The 20711-nt window shown below is 42.4% G+C and overlaps 1 protein-coding gene across 2 annotated transcripts; it reads right to left on the bottom strand.

Annotated features, from left to right (window-relative positions):
• Positions 1-12414: 12414 nt before the first annotated feature.
• Positions 12415-20658, bottom strand: gpat3 (glycerol-3-phosphate acyltransferase 3). Of its 2 annotated transcripts, none has more exons than XM_068705363.1 (13): positions 20567-20658; positions 19461-19654; positions 19307-19373; positions 17966-18245; positions 16743-16817; positions 16487-16576; positions 16322-16415; positions 16129-16244; positions 15042-15097; positions 14877-14962; positions 14598-14726; positions 13222-13301; positions 12415-12962 (listed from the first exon to the last, which is right to left on the bottom strand). In XM_068705363.1, the coding sequence occupies exons 2-13, from the start codon at positions 19602-19604 to the stop codon at positions 12854-12856; spliced, it is 1326 nt and encodes a 441-aa protein (XP_068561464.1). In that variant the 5' UTR covers positions 19605-19654; positions 20567-20658; the 3' UTR covers positions 12415-12853. The 2 variants fall into 2 exon arrangements, with proteins under 2 accessions (XP_068561464.1, XP_068561465.1); XM_068705364.1 differs by having other exon boundaries at positions 19461-19727; positions 20567-20645.
• Between the last annotated feature and the right edge of the window lie 53 nt (positions 20659-20711).

A 20711-nucleotide genomic window follows, 5' to 3' on the forward strand; every position in this document is an offset into this window, starting at 1 on the left:
CGGGTCGTCATTAATAACCATCGTAGAACACACGGCCGGTGGCTCTTTGCTGGTGATTGATCATGAATATTAATAACACAGAAATGGCGAATAAATGGCACAATTTAAATGGCGGTGGCCTCGTCCGTACACGTCTCGTCAGGGAGGAGGAGACATATCTCATCCCCCAAAGCTGTCACCAAGCTGGGGGACGCGTCCCGCTATCGTCCTTGCGGTGTCCCCGCGGTGTCCCACGTGTCCCTTGCGGTGTCCCCACGGTGTCCATCTCAATGATGGTCTTTTTAGTTTTTAGATTTTCTGTCACATCCCAAACTAAACTTACAGAAGTGTGGTTGAGATCAAAGTGAAGACTTTGATCACAACCAGCTGCGTCTGAAATCCACGATAAAATATGTTTTGTTAAAACGTAGAGAGACGTTTCAGAGACAAAGACTGAAATAGAAATAGAACTCCAGACCTTCATCAGCCTCAGCTGGATTCTGATAACGAGCTTATGTTAGCCATGCTAACAGGCTAAGCTAAGACGTAAACCTGTTGAACGTCAGCATTATTATTGTTTTATTGTCTTGATTCACTGAATGTTTCAACTTTAGTTCTTGTCTTTCTGTTTAGTTTTAGTCTCGTAGAAACTGTAACTTCATCGACGCCGTTCACAAGCTAACGAGTCAGTGGAGATAAACCTCCACTATAGAGAGTCTATACACTCATATCTCATATTCATAAACTACTTAATTACTTTCATACAAACCCTGTGAAGAAACAAGTCAAGTATTAAATGTGTTGTAAAGGAACAAAGGTTGAACATCCTGTAAACTGTTTGATTTGAATGATAAATATTCACTCATGTGTAGATTTTAAGACTTTCTATTTCTAAAATCTAATTCTTCTTCTTTATGTAATCACATGACATGTAAACAGTGATGTCATCAATAAACTGTGACGTCACAAACATTTCAGAGTTTAAAATGAGCTTCAGCGTTTAGCTTCAGGGAGACATTTGTGTCTAATTAAGCTCCTTTTCTCAGGAGACAATAAGAGAAGAACCTTCTTAAACCATCACGAGGTGTAGTTGTGTAGATTGACTTCATGGCGTGACACTTTAATACTATATTAAATATACATTCGATACTCTTAACCACGAGTAAAGCAGGCGTCCAGGCAGCAGCTTCCTGCTCGTCAGCTCCTTGCTGTGCGGCGTGTCGCGGTGAGAACCTGCAGATAGATTTATATCCAGCGAGCAGCTCGGGGCGGTGCTGCCGTGACCCCATACATCACGCCTCGTGTGAGCACATATTAAGTGCTTTTCTCCCCCCCCGCCCATTAAAAGTAAATAATCCGTAGAGAATGAGGCGTCTGTGAGGAGCGGCCCTATTCTTCATACGTGACAGGTATCTGTTTGTACAACGGCGGGAAGGTGTGCGAGGAGAAAGAGGAGGAAGGGGAGGAGTGACGATGTGAGAGGACTCAATGAGATCACAGCTAGAACGTCTCACAAGAGACCTTTAGAACGTCTCACAGGAAACGTTCTGACGTCTTATAGGAGACGTTCTGACCATCTTTTAGTAAATGTTTAGAACGTCTCACAGGAGACCTTTAGAACGTCTCATAGGAGAAGTTCTAAAGGTCTCATAGGAGACGTTCTAAAGGCACTTTAAGAATTAAAAACAATCCACAGAAGAACGTTCAGTTCATTAACACAAACGTCTTAATGAGCCGAGAGCAGAGAGAGAAACAGGAAACCAATTAGTAATTAAGTCCCTCTATCACATGAGAATAAATTATGCAGCTGCAATGCTTCCATGTTTCTGCATATTCATGACGCTCGATTCGTTCCATAGCCTTCATATAAATCATGCAAATTCATGAAGTGAAGCTTTTGTTTTATTACAGCGTATTATGTCATGTTCGATGTCTGAGGTGTCGCAGGAACGAGGTAAAGGCCGTGATGATGGTGGTTAGTCTGATTATTTATGGCCACTTCCTGTCAGCCTCTACACAGCACTGTGTGTGCGTGTGTGTGTGTGTGTGTGTGTGTGTGTGTGTGGTGTGCGTGTGGTGTGTGTTGTGTGATCAGGATATTGATGATCTCCTTCACATGCCCACTTCTCCCTGTGTGGCCTCAATCTATTTGGATTATTAGATGCATTCATAACACAAACTACAGTCACATTAATAGTGTCTGTGTGTGTGTGTGTGTGTGTGTCTGTGTGTGTGTGTGTCCTGTGTGTCTGTGTGTGTGTGTGTGTGTGTGGTGTTGTGTGTGTGTCTGTGTGTGTGTGTGTGTGTGTGTGTGTGTGTGTGTGTGTCTGTGTGTGTGTGTGGTGTGTGTGTGTGTGTGTGTGTGTGTGTGTGTGTCGTGTAGATACATAAAGTGTGAAAACTTTATGTATCTTCATGTTTTAGCACTTTAGCGTTTTACTGTTTATTTTAATCTGTTTGTGTTCTCTGTCGATAAAACGTCACATTTTTAATATCCTGTTTCAAAAACACAACAATATTAATTTGACTGATTTAAAACATGTTACTGTCATCGTTAGACAACTTAAAACAGTTCATCGGTTCAGCTTTAAATATCTCATAGATTCTTGTTATTACACAAGCTGTTATGTTGTTATAACAAACATAATAGTATATAAACATGTAATACATGGTTTATGACACACTAACATAAGCAGATAAAAGAGTCTATTAATGTGTTTGTTGACTGTAATATACTAATATACAATATGTCTTTATAGGAGAAGTTAATACTATGTAATAAAGCAGTTATGAATGTTCATATTCTGATCATAAATGCTAAATATGACGTGTTTTAAAATGGCTTCAGGCCTCAGGGTCTCCTTCCTAATCAGTGAGATGATTGGTGTAATAAACACTGGACATGGACGGAGACACGAAGCCTGAGGAGGAGGAGGGGGAGGAGAAGGAGGAGGGGGAGGAGGGGGAGGAGGAGGAGGAGGGAGAGGAGGAGGAGGAAGGGGGTGGAGGAGGAGGGGGAGGAGGGGAGGGGGAGGGAGGAGGAGGGGAGGAGGGAGGAGGAGGAGGAGAAGGAGAGGAGGAGGAAAGGGGAGGAGGAGGAGGAGGAGAAGGAGGAGGAGGAGGGGGAGGAGGGGGAGGAGGAGGAGGAAGGGGAGGGAGGCGCGAGGAGGAGGAGGAAGGGAGGAGGAGGAGGAGGGGGGGAGGAGGAGGAAGGGGAGGAGGAGGGGGAGGAGGAGGAGGAGGAAGGGAAGGAGGAGGGGGGAGTAGGGGGAGGGGAAGGAGGAGGAGCAAGGGGAGGAGGCGGAGGAGGAGGAGGAAGGACAGGAGGAGGAGGAGGGGGAGGGGGAGGAGGAGGAGGAAGGGGAGGAGGCGGAGGAGGAAGGGGAGGAGGAGGAGGAGGAGGAGGGGGAGGAGGGGGAGGGGGAGGAGAAGGAGGAAGGGGAGGAGGAGGAGGAGGAGGAGAAGGAGGAGGGTTAAATGAAAGCCTTGCAGCGTTCATGTCCTCTGCGTCGTGTCAGGAACTTTTAAACATGAAATGCTTCTTCAAAAAGTCACCTTAAAGCGGCGTCCTGCTGAGCGCCGGCCTTCGACCCGCCGCCGCGCTCCGAACATGATTGCTTTTGTTCTGTGCAGAATATTTAAATGGAGCTTTATAAAAGCGAGCATCGCGGGTCGTAACACGGCGATTCTTCCAAAACTGGTACAGATGCTGCGCGTCGAGCGGAGGTCACGGCTCGCCGGTTTAACAAAGCCCGGCGTGCTCACAATGATCCGCGCTGAACACTCTCTGCAATTTAGCTTGAGTAATAGATGGAGGTCACGCTGGGTCACTTTCAATTTCCACTTCCAGGGGGAGAAAAATGAAAACAACTCATTTGCACAAATCTGAATAATTCAGTCACTCAAAAAAGGGGGAGAGATGAGAGCAAGGGTCTGAGGAGAGGATAAAGGAGACGAGGAGACACCGTCGCGTCTCGTGCGCTAATGACGGCCGGCCTCCTCGTCGTCCTGCATAAAAGCTAATGATGAATATGAATCCAGATGTAAGAATGAAGCGTCGCTTTCTCTCGGGAGGCTCCGCTGCCTCTAGTGAGCTTTTAAACTTATCATAAATGTATTAAGATTGCAGCGGGCCATGAAACAGCTGTAGACAATTAATCTTCTGCAAATCTTATCCGAGGAATTGCTTTCTGCAAAGTAACATCTGCTGCGAGAGGCGATTATTCATGGGCAACGCACAGCCGCCGCGCCTTTATGCATAGGGCACAATCATTGCCAATGAAGTAAAAATTTATAGTTTTCCCTGTTCGGTAAAAATAACATTCAGCGGCATTAAAACATCATCCATCAACATTGTCCCGGGGCCCGGGGCCATCCCGGCTCAGGAATTAAAAAGTATTCATTTCGCTGAGAAGTTGCCGAGCGTTGCCGCTCCGCTGAACTGATCTCCGCTTTATTTATTTATTTCTTTTCTGCTGCTGCTCAGAATGAAATTGGAGACGCGGAGAAGCCAGCGATGCTTTTTGCTCCGGTTGAACCTCGTCGCCCCGGAGACGCTGATCAGGAAGTGCGGCTCGTGATGGATGACGCTCGGAGCGGACGAGCCAAAGATGAACCCGAACAACATGAGCGACGCCATTTTCTTTGAAACGTTGTTTCTGTAAGAAGACGCCACGGTTTAACACCTTGATCAGCTGAGTGACGCTTTCATATCTGATCAGATGTTCAGCATTGAGCTTCATGTGCTCCGTACATCTCAAGTCAGTAACATTTATTCAACCTTTGTTGTTTTTCTAGTTTATTAATGTTCATACCTCCTATTATCCACAAATGTAATTTTTGCTTACGGTTATATGTTAATGAGGGGGCGTGTCCTCGTCTGTCCAGGACAGTGATTGGTCCAGAGTGTAACTGCTTCCTACTGATGGTAATATTAAACCATAAATATAAATTAGGAGAAAAACTATCGCTGTAATATTTCAAACAGAAACTTGTGTTTTTAATCTTGTTCTGTGTAGTTGTACTTTATATTTTATAGCTTTCACTAGAAACACTTCTATTTTGAGTTGTTGTTATTTATAACTTTAGTTATGACTTTAGTTATAACTTTAGTTATGAATTTATCATTTTAGTTCTTGTAAATAATGAAAACTTGATGAGATTCAAAAGGATTCAGATTAAATGCGATGGAACCAAAACCTTACTAACAACAACAATACGTAGTGTTAGAAAACGTTTATTAACGGTTTATAGACTGATTATTTATTGTAAATACAGACGTTAGATGAATTATAATGCATTATAAGACTGCAGATATAAACTCTGCATGTTCTGATAGTGTGTAATGTGAATAACTCCATGAAGGCCCAGTGAAGAGTGATCGAGATCCTCTTCTTCATTCCACAACTGTTGTAATCTCACAGATGGCGATATCATTTACAATAGAGGCTGTCAGCTGGAGCGCCGCCAGACGCTTTCTTAATACCAGTTTGATCATCTGTAACTTTGGCTGCCTGTCGCTTGTTTGGCTTTTTAAAAAATATTGTGGCAATCAATCCTCATCTCTGTTTCTGCTGCTTATTTAGAAAACTGATTAAAGTTATCTGTCTCTGGAGGAAACAGTGGAGACAATGAAGTCTCGTTAAAGACAGAATCCGTGTTAGAGACGCTGGAGACGCTGGAGATGTTGGAGACGTTGGAGACGAGGGAAACCCGGAAACTAAGACCTCATTTACACTCGTCTTCATCTGATCTCTGAAAGACAAAGAAACATTGAGGACTGATTTAAACCTGATGGTTGAATCACCTCTGGAGGTTTGAGGCTCATCTGTCCAGATGTTGAAGACATATAAATGCATCCGTCTCTTTAAGACTCACACAGTTACAGTTGTTACAATGTTACATTGTTACAGCTGTTACATTGTTACAGCTGTTACATTGTTACATTGTTACAGTTGTTGCATTGTTACAGTTATTACATTGTTACGATGTTACAATGTTACATTGTTACAGTTGTTACATTGTTACGATGTTACAATGTTACATTGTTACAGTTGTTACATTGTTACGATGTTACAATGTTACATTGTTACAGTTGTTACAGTTGTTACAGTTGTTGCGATGTTACATTGTTACAGTTGTTACATTGTTACCGTTGTTACATTGTTACCGTTGTTACATTGTTACATTGTTACAGTTGTTACATTGTTACATTGTTACTGTTATCTCTTTATTATCAATGCTCACATTTGATTTGAATTATTAATGTTCAAACCTCAGAGATGAAGATGAGTCATCACACATATTTCAATAAGTATATATATATACTGTACATATACACATATATACACATATCATATTTTATAAGAGGATCATAAAACATAAATATTAATATAATAAGATGAAAAGGCACGACATGGACAGTGGTGGAAAGTAACTAAGAACATTAACTCAAGTACTTTACTTGAGTATTTTATACTTCTACATACAGCTTTAGTTACTTTACAGATTCAGATTGGTAATCAACTAATAAATGATGATTTATTATTACAGATTACATAAAGTCATTAAAATGAGCTGAACACATCAATGCTTCAATAATTATAAAATGTGTAATTCTACATAGTACTTCAGTACATTTTGATGATAATACTTTAATACTTATACTAGAAATACTGAGATGAAGTAGCTCCAGGGTGTGATGAAGAACAGATGTCTACATCAGTGATGAAGATGTTTCTGTTACCTGACGGCCCACAATGCCTCTGTGCGTCTGTTTAAACCCGAACATGTATTGTTGGACGTTTATCATTAGCTGAGCGGAGAACGGATGAGTTCACTTTCAATTTAGTTCTGCTGCTTCCTCCATTCATCACTCCTCCGTCTCCATCCATCACCCTCTTCATCACTTTAATGCAATTAATCTTCATGCGGAGATAATTTCATATTAATGAACCGTTTATTTGATTGTTCCTTTGATGAAGTTGTGTCGGGGGGGCGTTGACGGTCTGTGTTGCCCACCGAGCATGAAACACACACACACACACACACACACACACACACACACACACACACACACACACACACACACACATACACACACACACATTCTCCGTGTTGCTTCTTGTGTTGAAGGTTTATGTACATTTAGCTCAGAGACGCGTTCTGTCTTCATACAAGCAGCTCTGAGAAATTGGAAAAGTTGCGGCGATAGATAGGAGGTGACCTGGAAACAAAAGCAATCAGAGAGGAGGAGGAGGAGGAGGAAGAGCGAATCAGACGCTCTGTCAATAAAACAAGAAATACCTTCTGAGGCTCAGGGGGGCAAAGAGGAGTCGCAATTTCACACCTTCATGTATCTCACTGGAGGACATTTTTCATCCTCCTCCTCTACCTCCTCCTCTTCTTCATCCTCCTCTACCTCCTCCTCTTCTTCATCCTCCTCCTGCACCTCCTCCTCTTCCTCCACCTCCTCTTCCTCCTCCTCTTCTTCATCCTCCTCCTCTTCTTCCTCCTCCTCCTCCTCCTCCTCCTCCTCCTCCTCTTGTTATGAACTGAATAAAACCACAGATCAATCAAATCTCCACTTGAACATCTTCACACTCACTTGTTGCTCAATCAAAGCAAGAAAACAGAATCAATTGTGGACCAATTAAAAGTGATTTCATTAGTTTATGCAAATGAGGAGGAAGAGGCTCAGAACCACAGACCTGAGGTCAGTTTGATTCTTTATGTAGGACACACACACACCTACCCACACACACACACACACACACACACACACACACACACACACACACACACACACACACACACACACACACACTTTCTCTTTGTTGTTTTTATTATTTTCTGTCGAGCTGAAATGTTTTAAAAGTGAAAGCGTTTTATAGAACTAAAAAATAAATATATTTATAAACAATATTAAAATGAAATAGCAAAAATTATTATTTATAACAAGAGAATATCCAGTGTGAACAATATATATATATATATATATATATATATATATATATATATATAAATATATAGTTGTAACAGGTCCGACACCCCATACTCCCGCAGTACCCCCTACAAGAACCCCCGATGGACCTGGTCAAAAGCCTTCTCCAAGTCCACAAAGCACATGTAGACTTGTTGGGCAAACTCCCAGAATCCCTCCAGTAGTCTTGCGAGGGTAAAGAGCTGGTCCACTGTTCCACGGCTGGGACGGAATCCGCACTGTTCCTCTTGAATCTGAGGTTTAACAATCGGTCGGAGTTTCCTTTCCAGCACCCTGGCATAAGCCTTCCCCGGGAGGCTGAGTAGTGTGATACCACGGTAATTCAAGCACACTCTCCGGTCCCCCTTTTTGAAGATGGGAACCATCACCCTGGTCTGCCAGTCCATGGGCACTGATCCCGACCCCCATGTGACATTGAAGAGGCGTGTCAGCCAAGACAGCCCAACAGTGTCAAGCGCCTTCAGCATCTCAGGGCGGATCTCATCCACCCTGGCGCCTTGCCACCAAGGAGCTTTTTGACTACCTTAGCGGCCTCCGCCAGGGATATGGGTGCACCCCCCCAAATCGTCAGGCACTGCCTCCTCTCCAGAGGACATGTTAGTCGGGTTTAGGAGTTCCTCAAAGTGCTCTTTCCACCGTCCAACAATGCCCCCCGTCCATTCGGATTCCATGTCCCCAACCTCCCTTGGGATGTGTGAAAAGTTCTTCCGGAGGTGGGAGTTAAAGACCTCCCAGACAGTGTCCTCCGCCAGATGTTCCCAGTTCACCCTCACTATACGTTTGGGCTTGCTGGGTCTTTCTAGCCGGTTCCCCCACCATCTGATCCAACTCACCACCAGGTGGTGATCAGTTGACAGCTCTGCTCCTCTCTTCACCTGAGTGTCCAAGACATACGGCCTCAGATCAGATGATAAGACTACAAAGTCGATCATAGATCTCCGGCCCAAGGTGTTCTGGTACCAGGTACACTTATGAGCCACCTTATGTTCGAACATGGTGTTCGTTATGGCCAAACCGTGGCTAGCACAGAAGTCCAATAACGACGGCAAGCCGTTCCTCCCAATCACCCCCAGCCAGGTTTATCCGTCATTGCCCACGTGAGCATTGAAGTCCCCCTGGAGAACTATGGAGTTGGCAGGTGGCGCCCTTTCCAGGACCCCTCCCACCGACTCCAAGAAGGCCGGATACACCGAACTGTTGTTTGGTGCATAAGCACAAACAACAGTCAGAGCCTTGCTCCCCGCAACCCATAGGCGCATGGAGGCGACCCTCTCGTTCTCCGGGGAGAACTCCAACACAGTGGCGCTCAGTTGGGGGCTCGTGAGTATCCCCACTCCCGCCCGGCGCCTCTCACCATGGGAAACTCCAGAAAAGGACAAAGTCCAGCCCCTCTCCAGGAGCTCGGTTCCAGAGCCAGTGCTGTGTGTGGAGGTGAGTCCAACTATATCTAGCTGGTATCGCTCCACCTCCTGCACCACCTCCAGCTCTTTCCCCGCTAGCGAGGTGACGCTCCACGCCCCTAGAGCTAGTCTATGCTGCCGGCGAACAGCTCGCCCAGGCCTTTGGCCTGGCCTGCCGCCCGGTCTGCATTGCACCGACCCCGATGCTTGTCCCTGCGGGTGGTGGGTCCACAGGGTGGCTGCTCCATGTTGTTTCTTCGGGCTGAGGCCGACCGGGCCCCCAAGGCCCGGCCATCAGATGCTCGCTGATGAGCTCCCCTCCTGGGTCTGGCTCCGGGAAGGTGCCCCGGTTTCCCTAGTCCGGGCGAGGTGGCTGAAGACCGTGGGCTGCTATTCATCAGGGTTGTTTTGAACCGCTCTTAGTCTGGGCTCTCCCCTGAGACCTGTTTGCCTTGGGAGACCCTACCAGGGGCTACTTCCCCGGACAACATAGCTCCCAGGATCACTGAGCCACTCAAACTCCTCCACCTCGTTAAGGTGGCGATTCACGGAGAAGTTTTATATATATATATATATATATATATATATATATATATATATATATATATATATATATATATAATATATAAATATTATATATATATATAATATTTATATATTATATATATTATATATATAATATTATAATAGTAATAGTATAATAGTAACCTTGAGTTTAGATTTAATAAGATTTAAACGTCTTCATCTACTTTATAGACGGTCAGATAGTTTAGTTCACTGGTTCCCAACCTGGAGGTCGGGGTCCTCCAGAGGGTCACCAGGTAGTTCTGACGGGTCCTGACATCATTAATGGAAGAGAAGAAGAAGTTTAGTTTCTTCTTCTCTTCCAGTAATCATGTCATTAATTCTGTTTTCAGTTTTTAGACTTTTCTTTAATGTTTGTTATTGAAGTGAAACCATGAGGTTTAGAGGACTTCGTCTAGAATCAGATGTTTTATTGTGAGAGAAGACGTCATTAGAAACCGTTCACACTTCAATTGATACGTAGCAGGTGATTGGATGAAACCAGCTGTCAATCAAACTCATTGAAGAAAGAAAAGACGTTTTATTTGTAAAAGTCTTCAGTTTCTTTAAATGAAGAGAGAGAACTGATGCTAAAGTAGCAGCTACGCTAACCTCTTCAGGAGTCGCCATTGTTGAAATAACCAACCAACCAATCATGTGACCATGTGATCATGTGACCTGGTGATATCAGAGACACAACTGAACACGTGTGATTTATGAAGATTCATTTGTAAACTTAGTATTTTGTCTGTTAAATGTTTTTCAGTACTATCAGTAGTATTGATCCTCAGCATCACCTTCATCACCTTCATCACAGAGCAGAGTATTGAGCTAATGGAGCTTCGTCGTCCAGCCTTTAAAACCTCGTCCTCTGTGTAAACGTGTTCATATTTAGTGAGTGAAGCTGCATTTCATTGTATGGATCAGCTGAGGGTTCAGAAGAAGAGAGGGGGGGGGGTCTGTGTTTTATGATGTCCCTCTGAAATCTATCTGAATCCCATTAAATTGGATATAAAGATGTGCAGACACACACATCCCAGTAAACGGTGGTGCAGCATCGCTCGCCAACAATCCCACCTCAACAATCGTGTTATAGCCGCGGCTTTAGATCCCATTAATAATTCACAATCTTGTTAGTGGAGAACAAACATTTCTGTTCCAGCTCTCCGAGTTGTGGGATTGTTATTACAGGCGGAGCTTCTGTGTGTGGAACAATAACTCTGAAGCTATTTCACACTCGTTGCTTTCTTTATTAAAGCAGCGTCACAGTAAACACGCCTGGCCTCGACTCAGCCGTTTACCTCCATCTTCTTTTTCTTCTCCTCTTCTTCTTCCTCTGTCACACTCAGCCGTTTACCTCCATCTTCTTCTTGTTCTTCTTCTCCTCTTCCTCTGTCACACTCAGCCGTTTACCTCCATCTTCTTCTTGTTCTTCTTCTCCTCTTCCTCTGTCACACTCAGCCGTTTACCTCCATCTTCTTCTTCTTCTTCTCCTCTTCCTCCGTCACACTCAGCCATTTACCTCCATCTTCTTCTTCTTCTTCTCCTCTTCTTCTTCCTCCGACACTCAGCCATTTACCTCCATCTACTTCTTCTTCTTCTCCTCTTCCTCCGTCACACTCAGCCGTTTACCTCCATCTTCTTCTTCTTCTTCTTCTCTTCTTCTTCCTCCTTCACACTCAGCCGTTTACCTCCATCTTCTTCTTCTCCTCTTCTTCTTCCACCGTCACACTCAGCCGTTTACCTCCATCTTCTTCTTGTTCTTCTTCTCCTCTTCCTCTGTCACACTCAGCCGTTTACCTCCATCTTCTTCTTCTTCTTCTCCTCTTCCTCCGTCACACTGAGCCGTTTACCTCCATCTTCTTCTTCTTCTTCTCCTCTTCTTCTTCCTCCGTCACACTCAGCCGTTTACCTCCATCTTCTTCTTCATCTCTTCTTCTTCCTCATCACACTCAGCTGTTTACCTCCATCTTCTTCTTCTCCTCTTCTTCTTCCTCCGTCACACTCAGGCGTTTACCTCCATCTTCTTCTTCTCCTCTTCTTCTTCCACCGTCACACTCAGCCGTTTACCTCCATCTTCTTCTTGTTCTTCTCCTCTTCCTGTCACACTCAGCCGTTTACCTCCATCTTCTTCTTCTTCTCTTCTTCTTCCTCCGTCACACTCAGCCGTTAACCTCCATCTTCTTCTTCTTCTTCTTCTCCTCTTCCTCCGTCACACTCAGCCGTTAACCTTCATCCTCTCCTTCTCGTCCTTCGTTGCATTCAGTCATTTACCTCCATCCTCTTTCTCTCCTCCTCTTCCTCTAACAAAGTATTAATTATTGAAGTATTTATATTTCTTCTCCTGTTTTCTTTTTAACAATACATATTTTCTAAATATATTAAACAATGTGATTTAAAGATCATAATTATTATTTATGTTTCTACTTTAACACAATAAAAAATAAAAGATCAAAGGTGAAGTCAATGTAAGTTTGAATGTAGATTGTATTTGATTTATTGGCTCAATAAAACAAATCAAGAATGAATCATAAGAAAATACATAAAATACATGAAATATATTTTATGATCAATAACATTTATGTTCACAGAAGAAGAGCAGCAATGTTTAGTTTAAAAAGACATCTGAGATCTGTGACCTCACTGTAATAATAATTATTATTATTAATAAATATTATTATTATTATTAACAATAATAATAATATTTAAGTTCATGTCATCATCAATGTTCTCAACACTCAGCTGTGAAACATCGTCTGATAGTTTGTGTTGTGAGACAGCTCCTCCTGCTGGTGGAGACACACTCCTACACACACACACACACACACACACACACACACACACACACACACACACACACACACTCCTTCAGAAGTGATAGGAAGATGAAGAAGATGATGAAGGTGGTTCAGTGTCTCTCCCTGAGGACTTCCTGTCCCACGATGATGCTGCTGTACTTCTTCTGCTGCTCCTCTTTAAAGGACTCCTTCACTTTATCTCTCTTCAGTCCTCCGTCCCTGAAACACAGACACGTCTTTACTGTGGTACAAGCTGTAGTAATACACTGTGAAAGTACAAGTACATCATCAGCACTATGTACTTAATGAGCTACTCATGATACAGAATAATATATATTATATTAATTATGACATCTGTCCATGAAGTGAAGTGAAGTAGAAGTACAAAGGGACATAAAGTTGTACTAAAGTAAAGTACTTGGCCAATACAAGTATAGAGTAGTATATTGAAGTAATAGTTAGTAGTATTAGTACTCACCACGCTAAGTCCAGCAGTCCTCCCTGATGAGCGATGGCAGATTTCACTCTGTTAGCAAACTGAGCTGCATCCTCACCGTCCTGAACACATTATACACACATTATACACACATTATACACACAGAGTACACACAGAGTACACACAGAGTACATACATTATACACACATTATACACACAGAGTACACACATTATACACACATTATACACACAGAGTACACACATTATACACACATTATACACACAGAGTACACACATTATACACACATTATACACACAGAGTACACACATTATACACACAGAGTACACACAGAGTACACACATTATACACACATTATACACATTATATATACACAAATTATACACACATTATACACACATTATACACACAGAGTACACACATTATACACAAATTATACACACATTATACCCATTATACACACATTATACACACATTATACACACAGAGTACACACATTATACACACAGAGTACACACATTATACACACATTATACTCACATTATACACACATTATACACACATATTATACACACAGAGTACACACATTATACACACAGAGTACACACATTATACACACATTATACACACAGAGTACACACATTATACACACATTATACACACACAGAGTACACACATTATACACACAGAGTACACACATTATACACACACAGTACACACATTATACACACATTATATATACACATATTATACACACATTAAACACACATTATATATACACATATTATACACACATTATACACATATTATACACATTAAGTTTTAAGTGGTGTAACAGGTGAGGTGGTGTAACAGGTGAGGTGGTATAACAGGTGAGGTGGTGTAACAGGTGAGGTGGTGTAACAGGTGAAGTGGTATAACAGGTGAGGTGGTGTAACAGGTGAGGTGGTGTAACAGGTGAAGTGGTATAACAGGTGAGGTGGTGTAACGGGTGAAGTGGTGTAACAGGTGAAGTGGTTTAACAGGTGAGGTGGTGTAACGGGTGAAGTGGTGTAACAGGTGAAGTGGTGTAACAGGTGAGGTGGTGTAACAGGTGAGGTGGTGTAACAGGTGAAGTGGTGTAACAGGTGAAGAGGTGTAACAGGTGAGGCGGTGTAACAGGTGAGGTGGTGTAACAGGTGAAGTGGTGTAACAGGTGAGGTGGTGTAACAGGTGAAGAGGTGTAACAGGTGAAGAGGTGTAACAGGTGAGGCGGTGTAACAGGTGGGGTGGTGTAACAGGTGAAGTGGTGTAATGGGTGAAGTAGTGTAACAGATGAGGTGGTGTAACGGGTGAAGTAGTGTAACAGGTGAGGTGGTGTAACGGGTGAAGTGGTCTAACAGTGTAGGTGGAGGTGTACCTGTCTGGTCATGGGAGGGAGGTACCACACGTTGACTACGACGGCCCAGCTGGTCATCATCCTCAGCAGGTAACTCACCATGTTGTATTTGCTGCTGTTCCAGAAGGCGTCTCCGAAGCGAGCATCATACTGAGACACAGACAGGAAGTGATGTCACCAGGTGAGTTCTAGTGAACCAGGTGAGAGTCTAGCTGACAGTTTTTAAAACGCCCCTCCCCCCCTCTTCAGGAGGTCTCAGTCTGGTTCTTTATTTCTCTAAAGACCTGGTTCCTGTCTCACCTTGATGGTGACCGGGTATATGGTCCCTCCGATCTCAAAGCTTCCCTTCTTAAACATCATGACGGACGTGTTGTTCACACAGGTTCCTGTTTCACCAAGAAACAGAAGTTATAAAACTATAAAACCACCACCATCATCATCATCATCACTTCAGCACACTCTGACCTTCAGGAAATATCAGGATGGGAAGTTTGGTCTTAGCTGCAACGTGAGCTCTCAACCTGCAGACAGAGGACACGTTTACTGACCAGCATCTCCTTTCTGGATCCTCCACTGAAACCTTGTCCCACTTAGTTCTCACTTAGTTCCCCAGTAGTTCCTAGTTAGTTTTAACTTAATTCACAGTTAGTTCCCATTTAGTTAACAGCTAGTTCCCAGATAGTTTTCATTTAGTTCCCACTTAGTTCCCAGTTACTTCCCAGTTACTTCCCAGTTAGTTCCCAGTTAGTTCCCATTTAGTTCCCAGTTAGTTTCCAGTTAGTTCCCATTTAGGTCCCAGTTGGTTCCTACTTAGTTCCCATTTAGTTCCCAGTTAGTTCCCAGTTAGTTTCCAGTTAATTCCCATTTAGTTCCCAGTTAATTCCCATTTAGTTCCCATTTAGTTCCCAGTTAGTTCCCACTTAGTTCCCAGTTAGTTCCCAGTTAGTTTCCAGTTAGTTCCCATTTAGTTCCCATTTAGTTCCCAGTTAGTTTCCAGTTAATTCCCAGTTAGTTCCCAGTTAGTTTCCAGTTAGTTCCCATTTAGTTCCCAGTTAGTTCCCACTTAGTTCCCAGTTAGTTCCCACTTAGTTCCCAGTTAGTTCCCACTTAGTTCCCAGTTAGTTCCCAGTTAGTTTCCAGTTAATTCCCATTTAGTTCCCAGTTAATTCCCATTTAGTTCCCATTTAGTTCCCAGTTAGTTCCCAGTTAGTTTTAAGTTATTTCCCACTTTGTTTCCACTTAGTTCTCAGTTAGAAATTTGCTGTCAACTTTTAATTAGAATACTAGTTAATGTTCTTTAGAACTGTTGAGAGATGGAAGAGACTTGGTTATACTGTGTATAAAATATAATATTTAAAGATTTAAACCTTTATAATTTAAACTCACCGTTGGTCCGTTGAGAACAAAATTCAGCGATGACGTCACTAACTTGTCTCATTAACGTATGAAGTAAGAAAACAAGCATAAGTCCTGATCCACTTAGTTTTGATCAGTTCTGAATGATTTTACGCGTTGAAGATGAATCTTTGCGTCCGCTGCAGTGAATCCTCACCTGCTGGTCACAGTGTGGCGGTCCTTCATCTCCGACCTCTCGAACCAGACGTGAGGACACGACCTCACCATGGACCTCTGGAGGACCCCCATCAGACCTCCGTGGATCTGACCCACCTGAGGACGGGACAGGGAGCAGAGCAGTGACATCACCGCATCCACACATGTGATGTCAGAGACGGGATGGCGCTCACCATGGCGTAGCAGCCGTCGTTGGCCAGAATCACCACGTCGATGGGCGTTGTGTGGTTGGCGACACAAATTCCTCCTTTCTGAGGTTTGTTCTCTCTGCAGACACAAAAGGAACGTGATGATGTTGAGATAGAACCTGATCATGTGATCAATAATCAATAACTGACTTGTTGTGGTAGAGGACGGTGGCTGACAGTCCTCTGGAACAGATCCTGTAACAGGTCAGATGGACGAGTTCACTGAGCCAAGTCTTCACACTGAAACATACATTTATTATTTATTGATTAGTATTATTCATATTATACAGAGAAAGAACCGCACATTAGTTCTAAAGGTAGAACTGTGTCTGGTTGCTTGTTGCTCTCTCTGGTTACTTGTTTCTGTGTTGCTCTGTCTGGTCACTGCGTTGCCATGTTGCCGTACCTGCTCTCAGGCAGAAATCCCACCAGACTGGTTCCGATCACGAGCCACGAGAGACCGATGGTGGCCAACGTGATCCTGAAGGAAGAGAAGAGACCAGCTGACGTTACAGAGTCCTTCTGTTGCTGATCAGTGATCAATAAATAGGTTCTATGTGTTCTCTGGTGAAGAACCAGAGGCACCTTTTATCTCAGACCTCTTTAGAACCAGAGGGTGTTTTGTCTCATACCTCTTTAGAACCAAATGGAGGTTTGGTCTCAGACCTCTTTAGAACCAGAGGCACCTTTTATCTCAGACCTCTTTAGAACCAGATGGAGGTTTGGTCTCAGACCTCTTTAGAACCAGAGGGTGTTTTGGTCTCAGACCTCTTTAGAACCAGAGGGTGTTTTGTCTCAGACCTCTTTAGAACCAGAGGGTGTTTTATCTCAGACCTCTTTAGAAGCAGAGGCACCTTTTATCTCAGACCTCTTTAGAACCAGAGGGTGTTTTGTCTCATACCTCTTTAGAACCAAATGGAGGTTTGGTCTCAGACCTCTTTAGAACCAGAGGCACCTTTTATCTCAGACCTCTTTAGAACCAGAGGGTGTTTTGGTCTCAGACCTCTTTAGAACCAGAGGGTGTTTTGGTCTCAGACCTCTTTAGAACCAGAGGGTGTTTTGTCTCCGACCTCTTTAGAACCAGAGGGTGTTTTATTTCAGACCTCTTTAGAACCGGAGGGTGTTTTATCTCAGACCTCTTTAGAACCAGAGGGTATTTTATTTCAGACCTCTTTAGAACCAGATGGAGGTTTGGTCTCAGACCTCTTTAGAACCAGAGGGTATTTTATTTCAGACCTCTTTAGAACCAGATGGAGATTTGGTCTCAGACCTCTTTAAAACCAGATGGAGGTTTGGTCTCAGACCTCTTTAAAACCAGGTGTTTTGTCTCAGACCCCTTTAGAACCAGAGGGTGTTTTGTCTCAGACCTCTTTAGAACCAGAGGGTTTGTCTCAGACCTCTTTAGAACCAGAGGGTGTTTTGGCTCAGACCCCTTTAGAACCAGAAGTTGTTTTGTCTCAGACCTCTTTAAAACCAGAGGGTGTTTTGTCTCAGACCTCTTTAAAACCAGAGGGTGTTTTGTCTCAGACCTCTTTAAAACCAGAGGGTGTTTTGTCTCAGACCTCTTTAAAACCAGAGGGTGTTTTGTCTCAGACCTCTTTAGAACCAGATGGAGGATTGGTCTCAGACCTGAGGGGGAAGAGGACGCAGTAGCGGACAAAGACGCCGACCCCCCAGATGACGGTGAGGCGGAGGCTGATGTAGCGGAAGTTCTGGTTGGTTCTGGTGAGGAGGTTCCAGGAGGCCAGTTCCTCGGAGGAGAACCGTTGGGTCACCTGGTCGTCCACGATGCTCTCCAGACCTTTCTGGTAGAAGTAGAAGGCGTCACTCAGAGAAAACTCCAGAAACCCCGAGCTCCTCAGCTGCCCCATCTCCTCCTCCATCGAGCCCCCGGCTTTCTCAATGATCCCTGGGACACAATCACAGCACCGGGGGTTACAACCACAGCACCAGGGTTACTGTCACGGCACCGGGGTTACGACATATTATATAAAATATATAATATATATTATTGTAATGATAATTATACATATATTATTATAACAATATATATGCTATTATAATATAAATATATATTATATATAATGACTTTATGGAGATACATCTGTTAAAGTGGTGAACAGAAAACATTCCTCTGTGTGTTTCTTCATCCTGAGACTATGAACACGTGTTGTTCATGCTGCATCAGAGGCTGGAACTGACCACACACACACACACACACACACACACACACACACACACACACACACACACACACACACACACACACACACACACACACACAGCGTCACATGATCTCTGCAGCTGAAACGTCACATGACCTGACGTCCTGACAGGAAGTAGAGCTGGTGATCCTGAAACTGTTTCACACGTTTATTTCTTCACTTTTTTAATGATTATTTTAATCATCACTTTATTTGATTATTTTATATTTAATTAGAAGATGAACCCACTCAGACAACATGGAAATGATTTAAACATTTAAACAAATAATATTATTAACTATTATTTATGTATTTGTTTTTTGTAATAATATATGGTATAATATATGTGGTAATCATATTTTTTGTCTTTATTTTTTATATCACTATAAGTTTTTATTTTAAAGATGTTTATGTGTGTTGTTTAAACTGCTGTAGCTCTGCTGTGTGTTCTTATTGTGACTGGTTCTTTGTGTTAATGGTGATTTATTTGTGTTAATGGTGATTTATTTGTGTTAAAGATGATTTATTTGTGTTAATGGTGATTTATTTGTGTTAATGGTGATTTATTTGTGTTAATGGTGATTTATTTGTGTTAAAGATGATTTATTTGTGTTAATGGTGATTTATTTGTGTTAAAGATGATTTATTTGTGTTAATGGTGATTTATTTGTGTTAAAGATGATTTATTTGTGTTAATGGTGATTTATTTGTGTTAATGGTGATTTATTAGTGTTAATGGTGGTTCTTTGTGTTAAAGGTGACTCACCTTTGGGAAGAGGAACAGGAACACTGGGCTGCTGCTGCCGGCCTCTCTGGATCCGTAGCGTGGCCCACTGCAAACACACGTTACTGACCTCGTGTCTGCCGCTTATTTCACAACTGTTCAAACACGTTGAGTAAGAAGAGACGAGGTCTGTTACCTCCAGGATCCGGACCAGGATCTGGATGTAGACCCCGGTGACCCCCAGAGAGAGGCCGAACATGGCGGGCAGCATGATGAGGAAGACCACCACGAACATCCACAGCTGGAGGAGTCCCGCGGCCGGCGACCACCAGTCGTCCATCGCTGACAGCTGAGCGGCCTCGCGACTCACGGCATCATGTGACCAGCGAACTATTATGGGATGGTAATAACTTTATTGACTCCTCATCAGGTCAACATGTTCATGTTGGACTCAAACGATCAACTAGAAAAAGTGAAAAGTTATTTTTGATCATTATTTGGTCCCAGTTTCTCCGATTTATATGTTTTTATAGTTCCATCAAAGTAATGATATTTAGGGCAGAAACCTTTATTGTATTATTCAGCATTAGTCCGTTTTTATAATTAATTTATATCACAGTAAACTGAACATCTTTGGCTCGTTTTTAACCAGTTTTATAAACAAAACAACTAATTAATAATAAATAATTTGCATAAATGTGTAGAACTAATTGTTGTTTTTAAGCTTAAATCCAACTTTATACAAACAGGTGTTGAAGTACACAGACGATAGTAATGAGTATTAAAAGTACCTGGAATGTATTTAGTGAAGTACTTCACTGATCTATACTTTATTTAGTGTACTTCTTATACACCAGAGGTACATATTGTACTTTTTATTTGTAGATTCGTAGTACACACGTGATTATCTTTGTACATATTTACAATCTATTATATATTTATAAACAGCATAAACACGTATTATATATATATATATATATATATATATATATATATATATATATATATATATATATATATATATATATATCATCTATAACATAAAAGATGTTCATGTTCACATAATGAGTACTTTTGACTGATAGTATTTGTGTACTTTTCAGAAGATACTAATTCGCTAATTGAATTTAAGAAGTAAATATTCTTCTTCTTCTGTTCTCGAGCTGTCGGAAAAGACCGTTAGTCGAAGTAAACAACAACAACAACAACAACAACAACACATAACGTTACATACATACATATATATAATTATATATACACATACACATGTATGCATGTATATATTAATGATAGAATAAATACCTGAGAGTCATAAACGTCCCGTTAAAACTAAACAAACTGTTTCTTCTTCTCGTGTCTCAACGCGAAGCCGAAGAGTCGCTGTTTAATACACGCCCCCTCCGTTAGCATGACGCGTTAGCATGACGGTTAGCCTCTGCGCTGGAAA

Source organism: Cebidichthys violaceus, unplaced genomic scaffold (assembly GCF_023349555.1).
Source record: "Cebidichthys violaceus isolate CVI_PGR_0920_01 unplaced genomic scaffold, fCebVio1.0.p SCAF_115, whole genome shotgun sequence".
Taxonomy (NCBI): Eukaryota; Metazoa; Chordata; class Actinopteri; order Perciformes; family Stichaeidae; genus Cebidichthys; species Cebidichthys violaceus.

Bases quoted from the DNA above. Each gene is read 5' to 3' on its own strand.
- gpat3 (XM_068705363.1), bottom strand. From the start codon at position 19,604: ATGGACGACTGGTGGTCGCCGGCCGCGGGACTCCTCCAGCTGTGGATG. The intron at 16,245-16,321 runs GTGAGCGCCATC...TCCCGTCCTCAG, and splicing joins ACGACGGCTGCTACGCCATG to GTGGGTCAGATCCACGGAGG. The intron at 15,098-16,128 runs GTGAGGATTCAC...CTCTGTCTGCAG, and splicing joins CGCCACACTGTGACCAGCAG to GTTGAGAGCTCACGTTGCAG.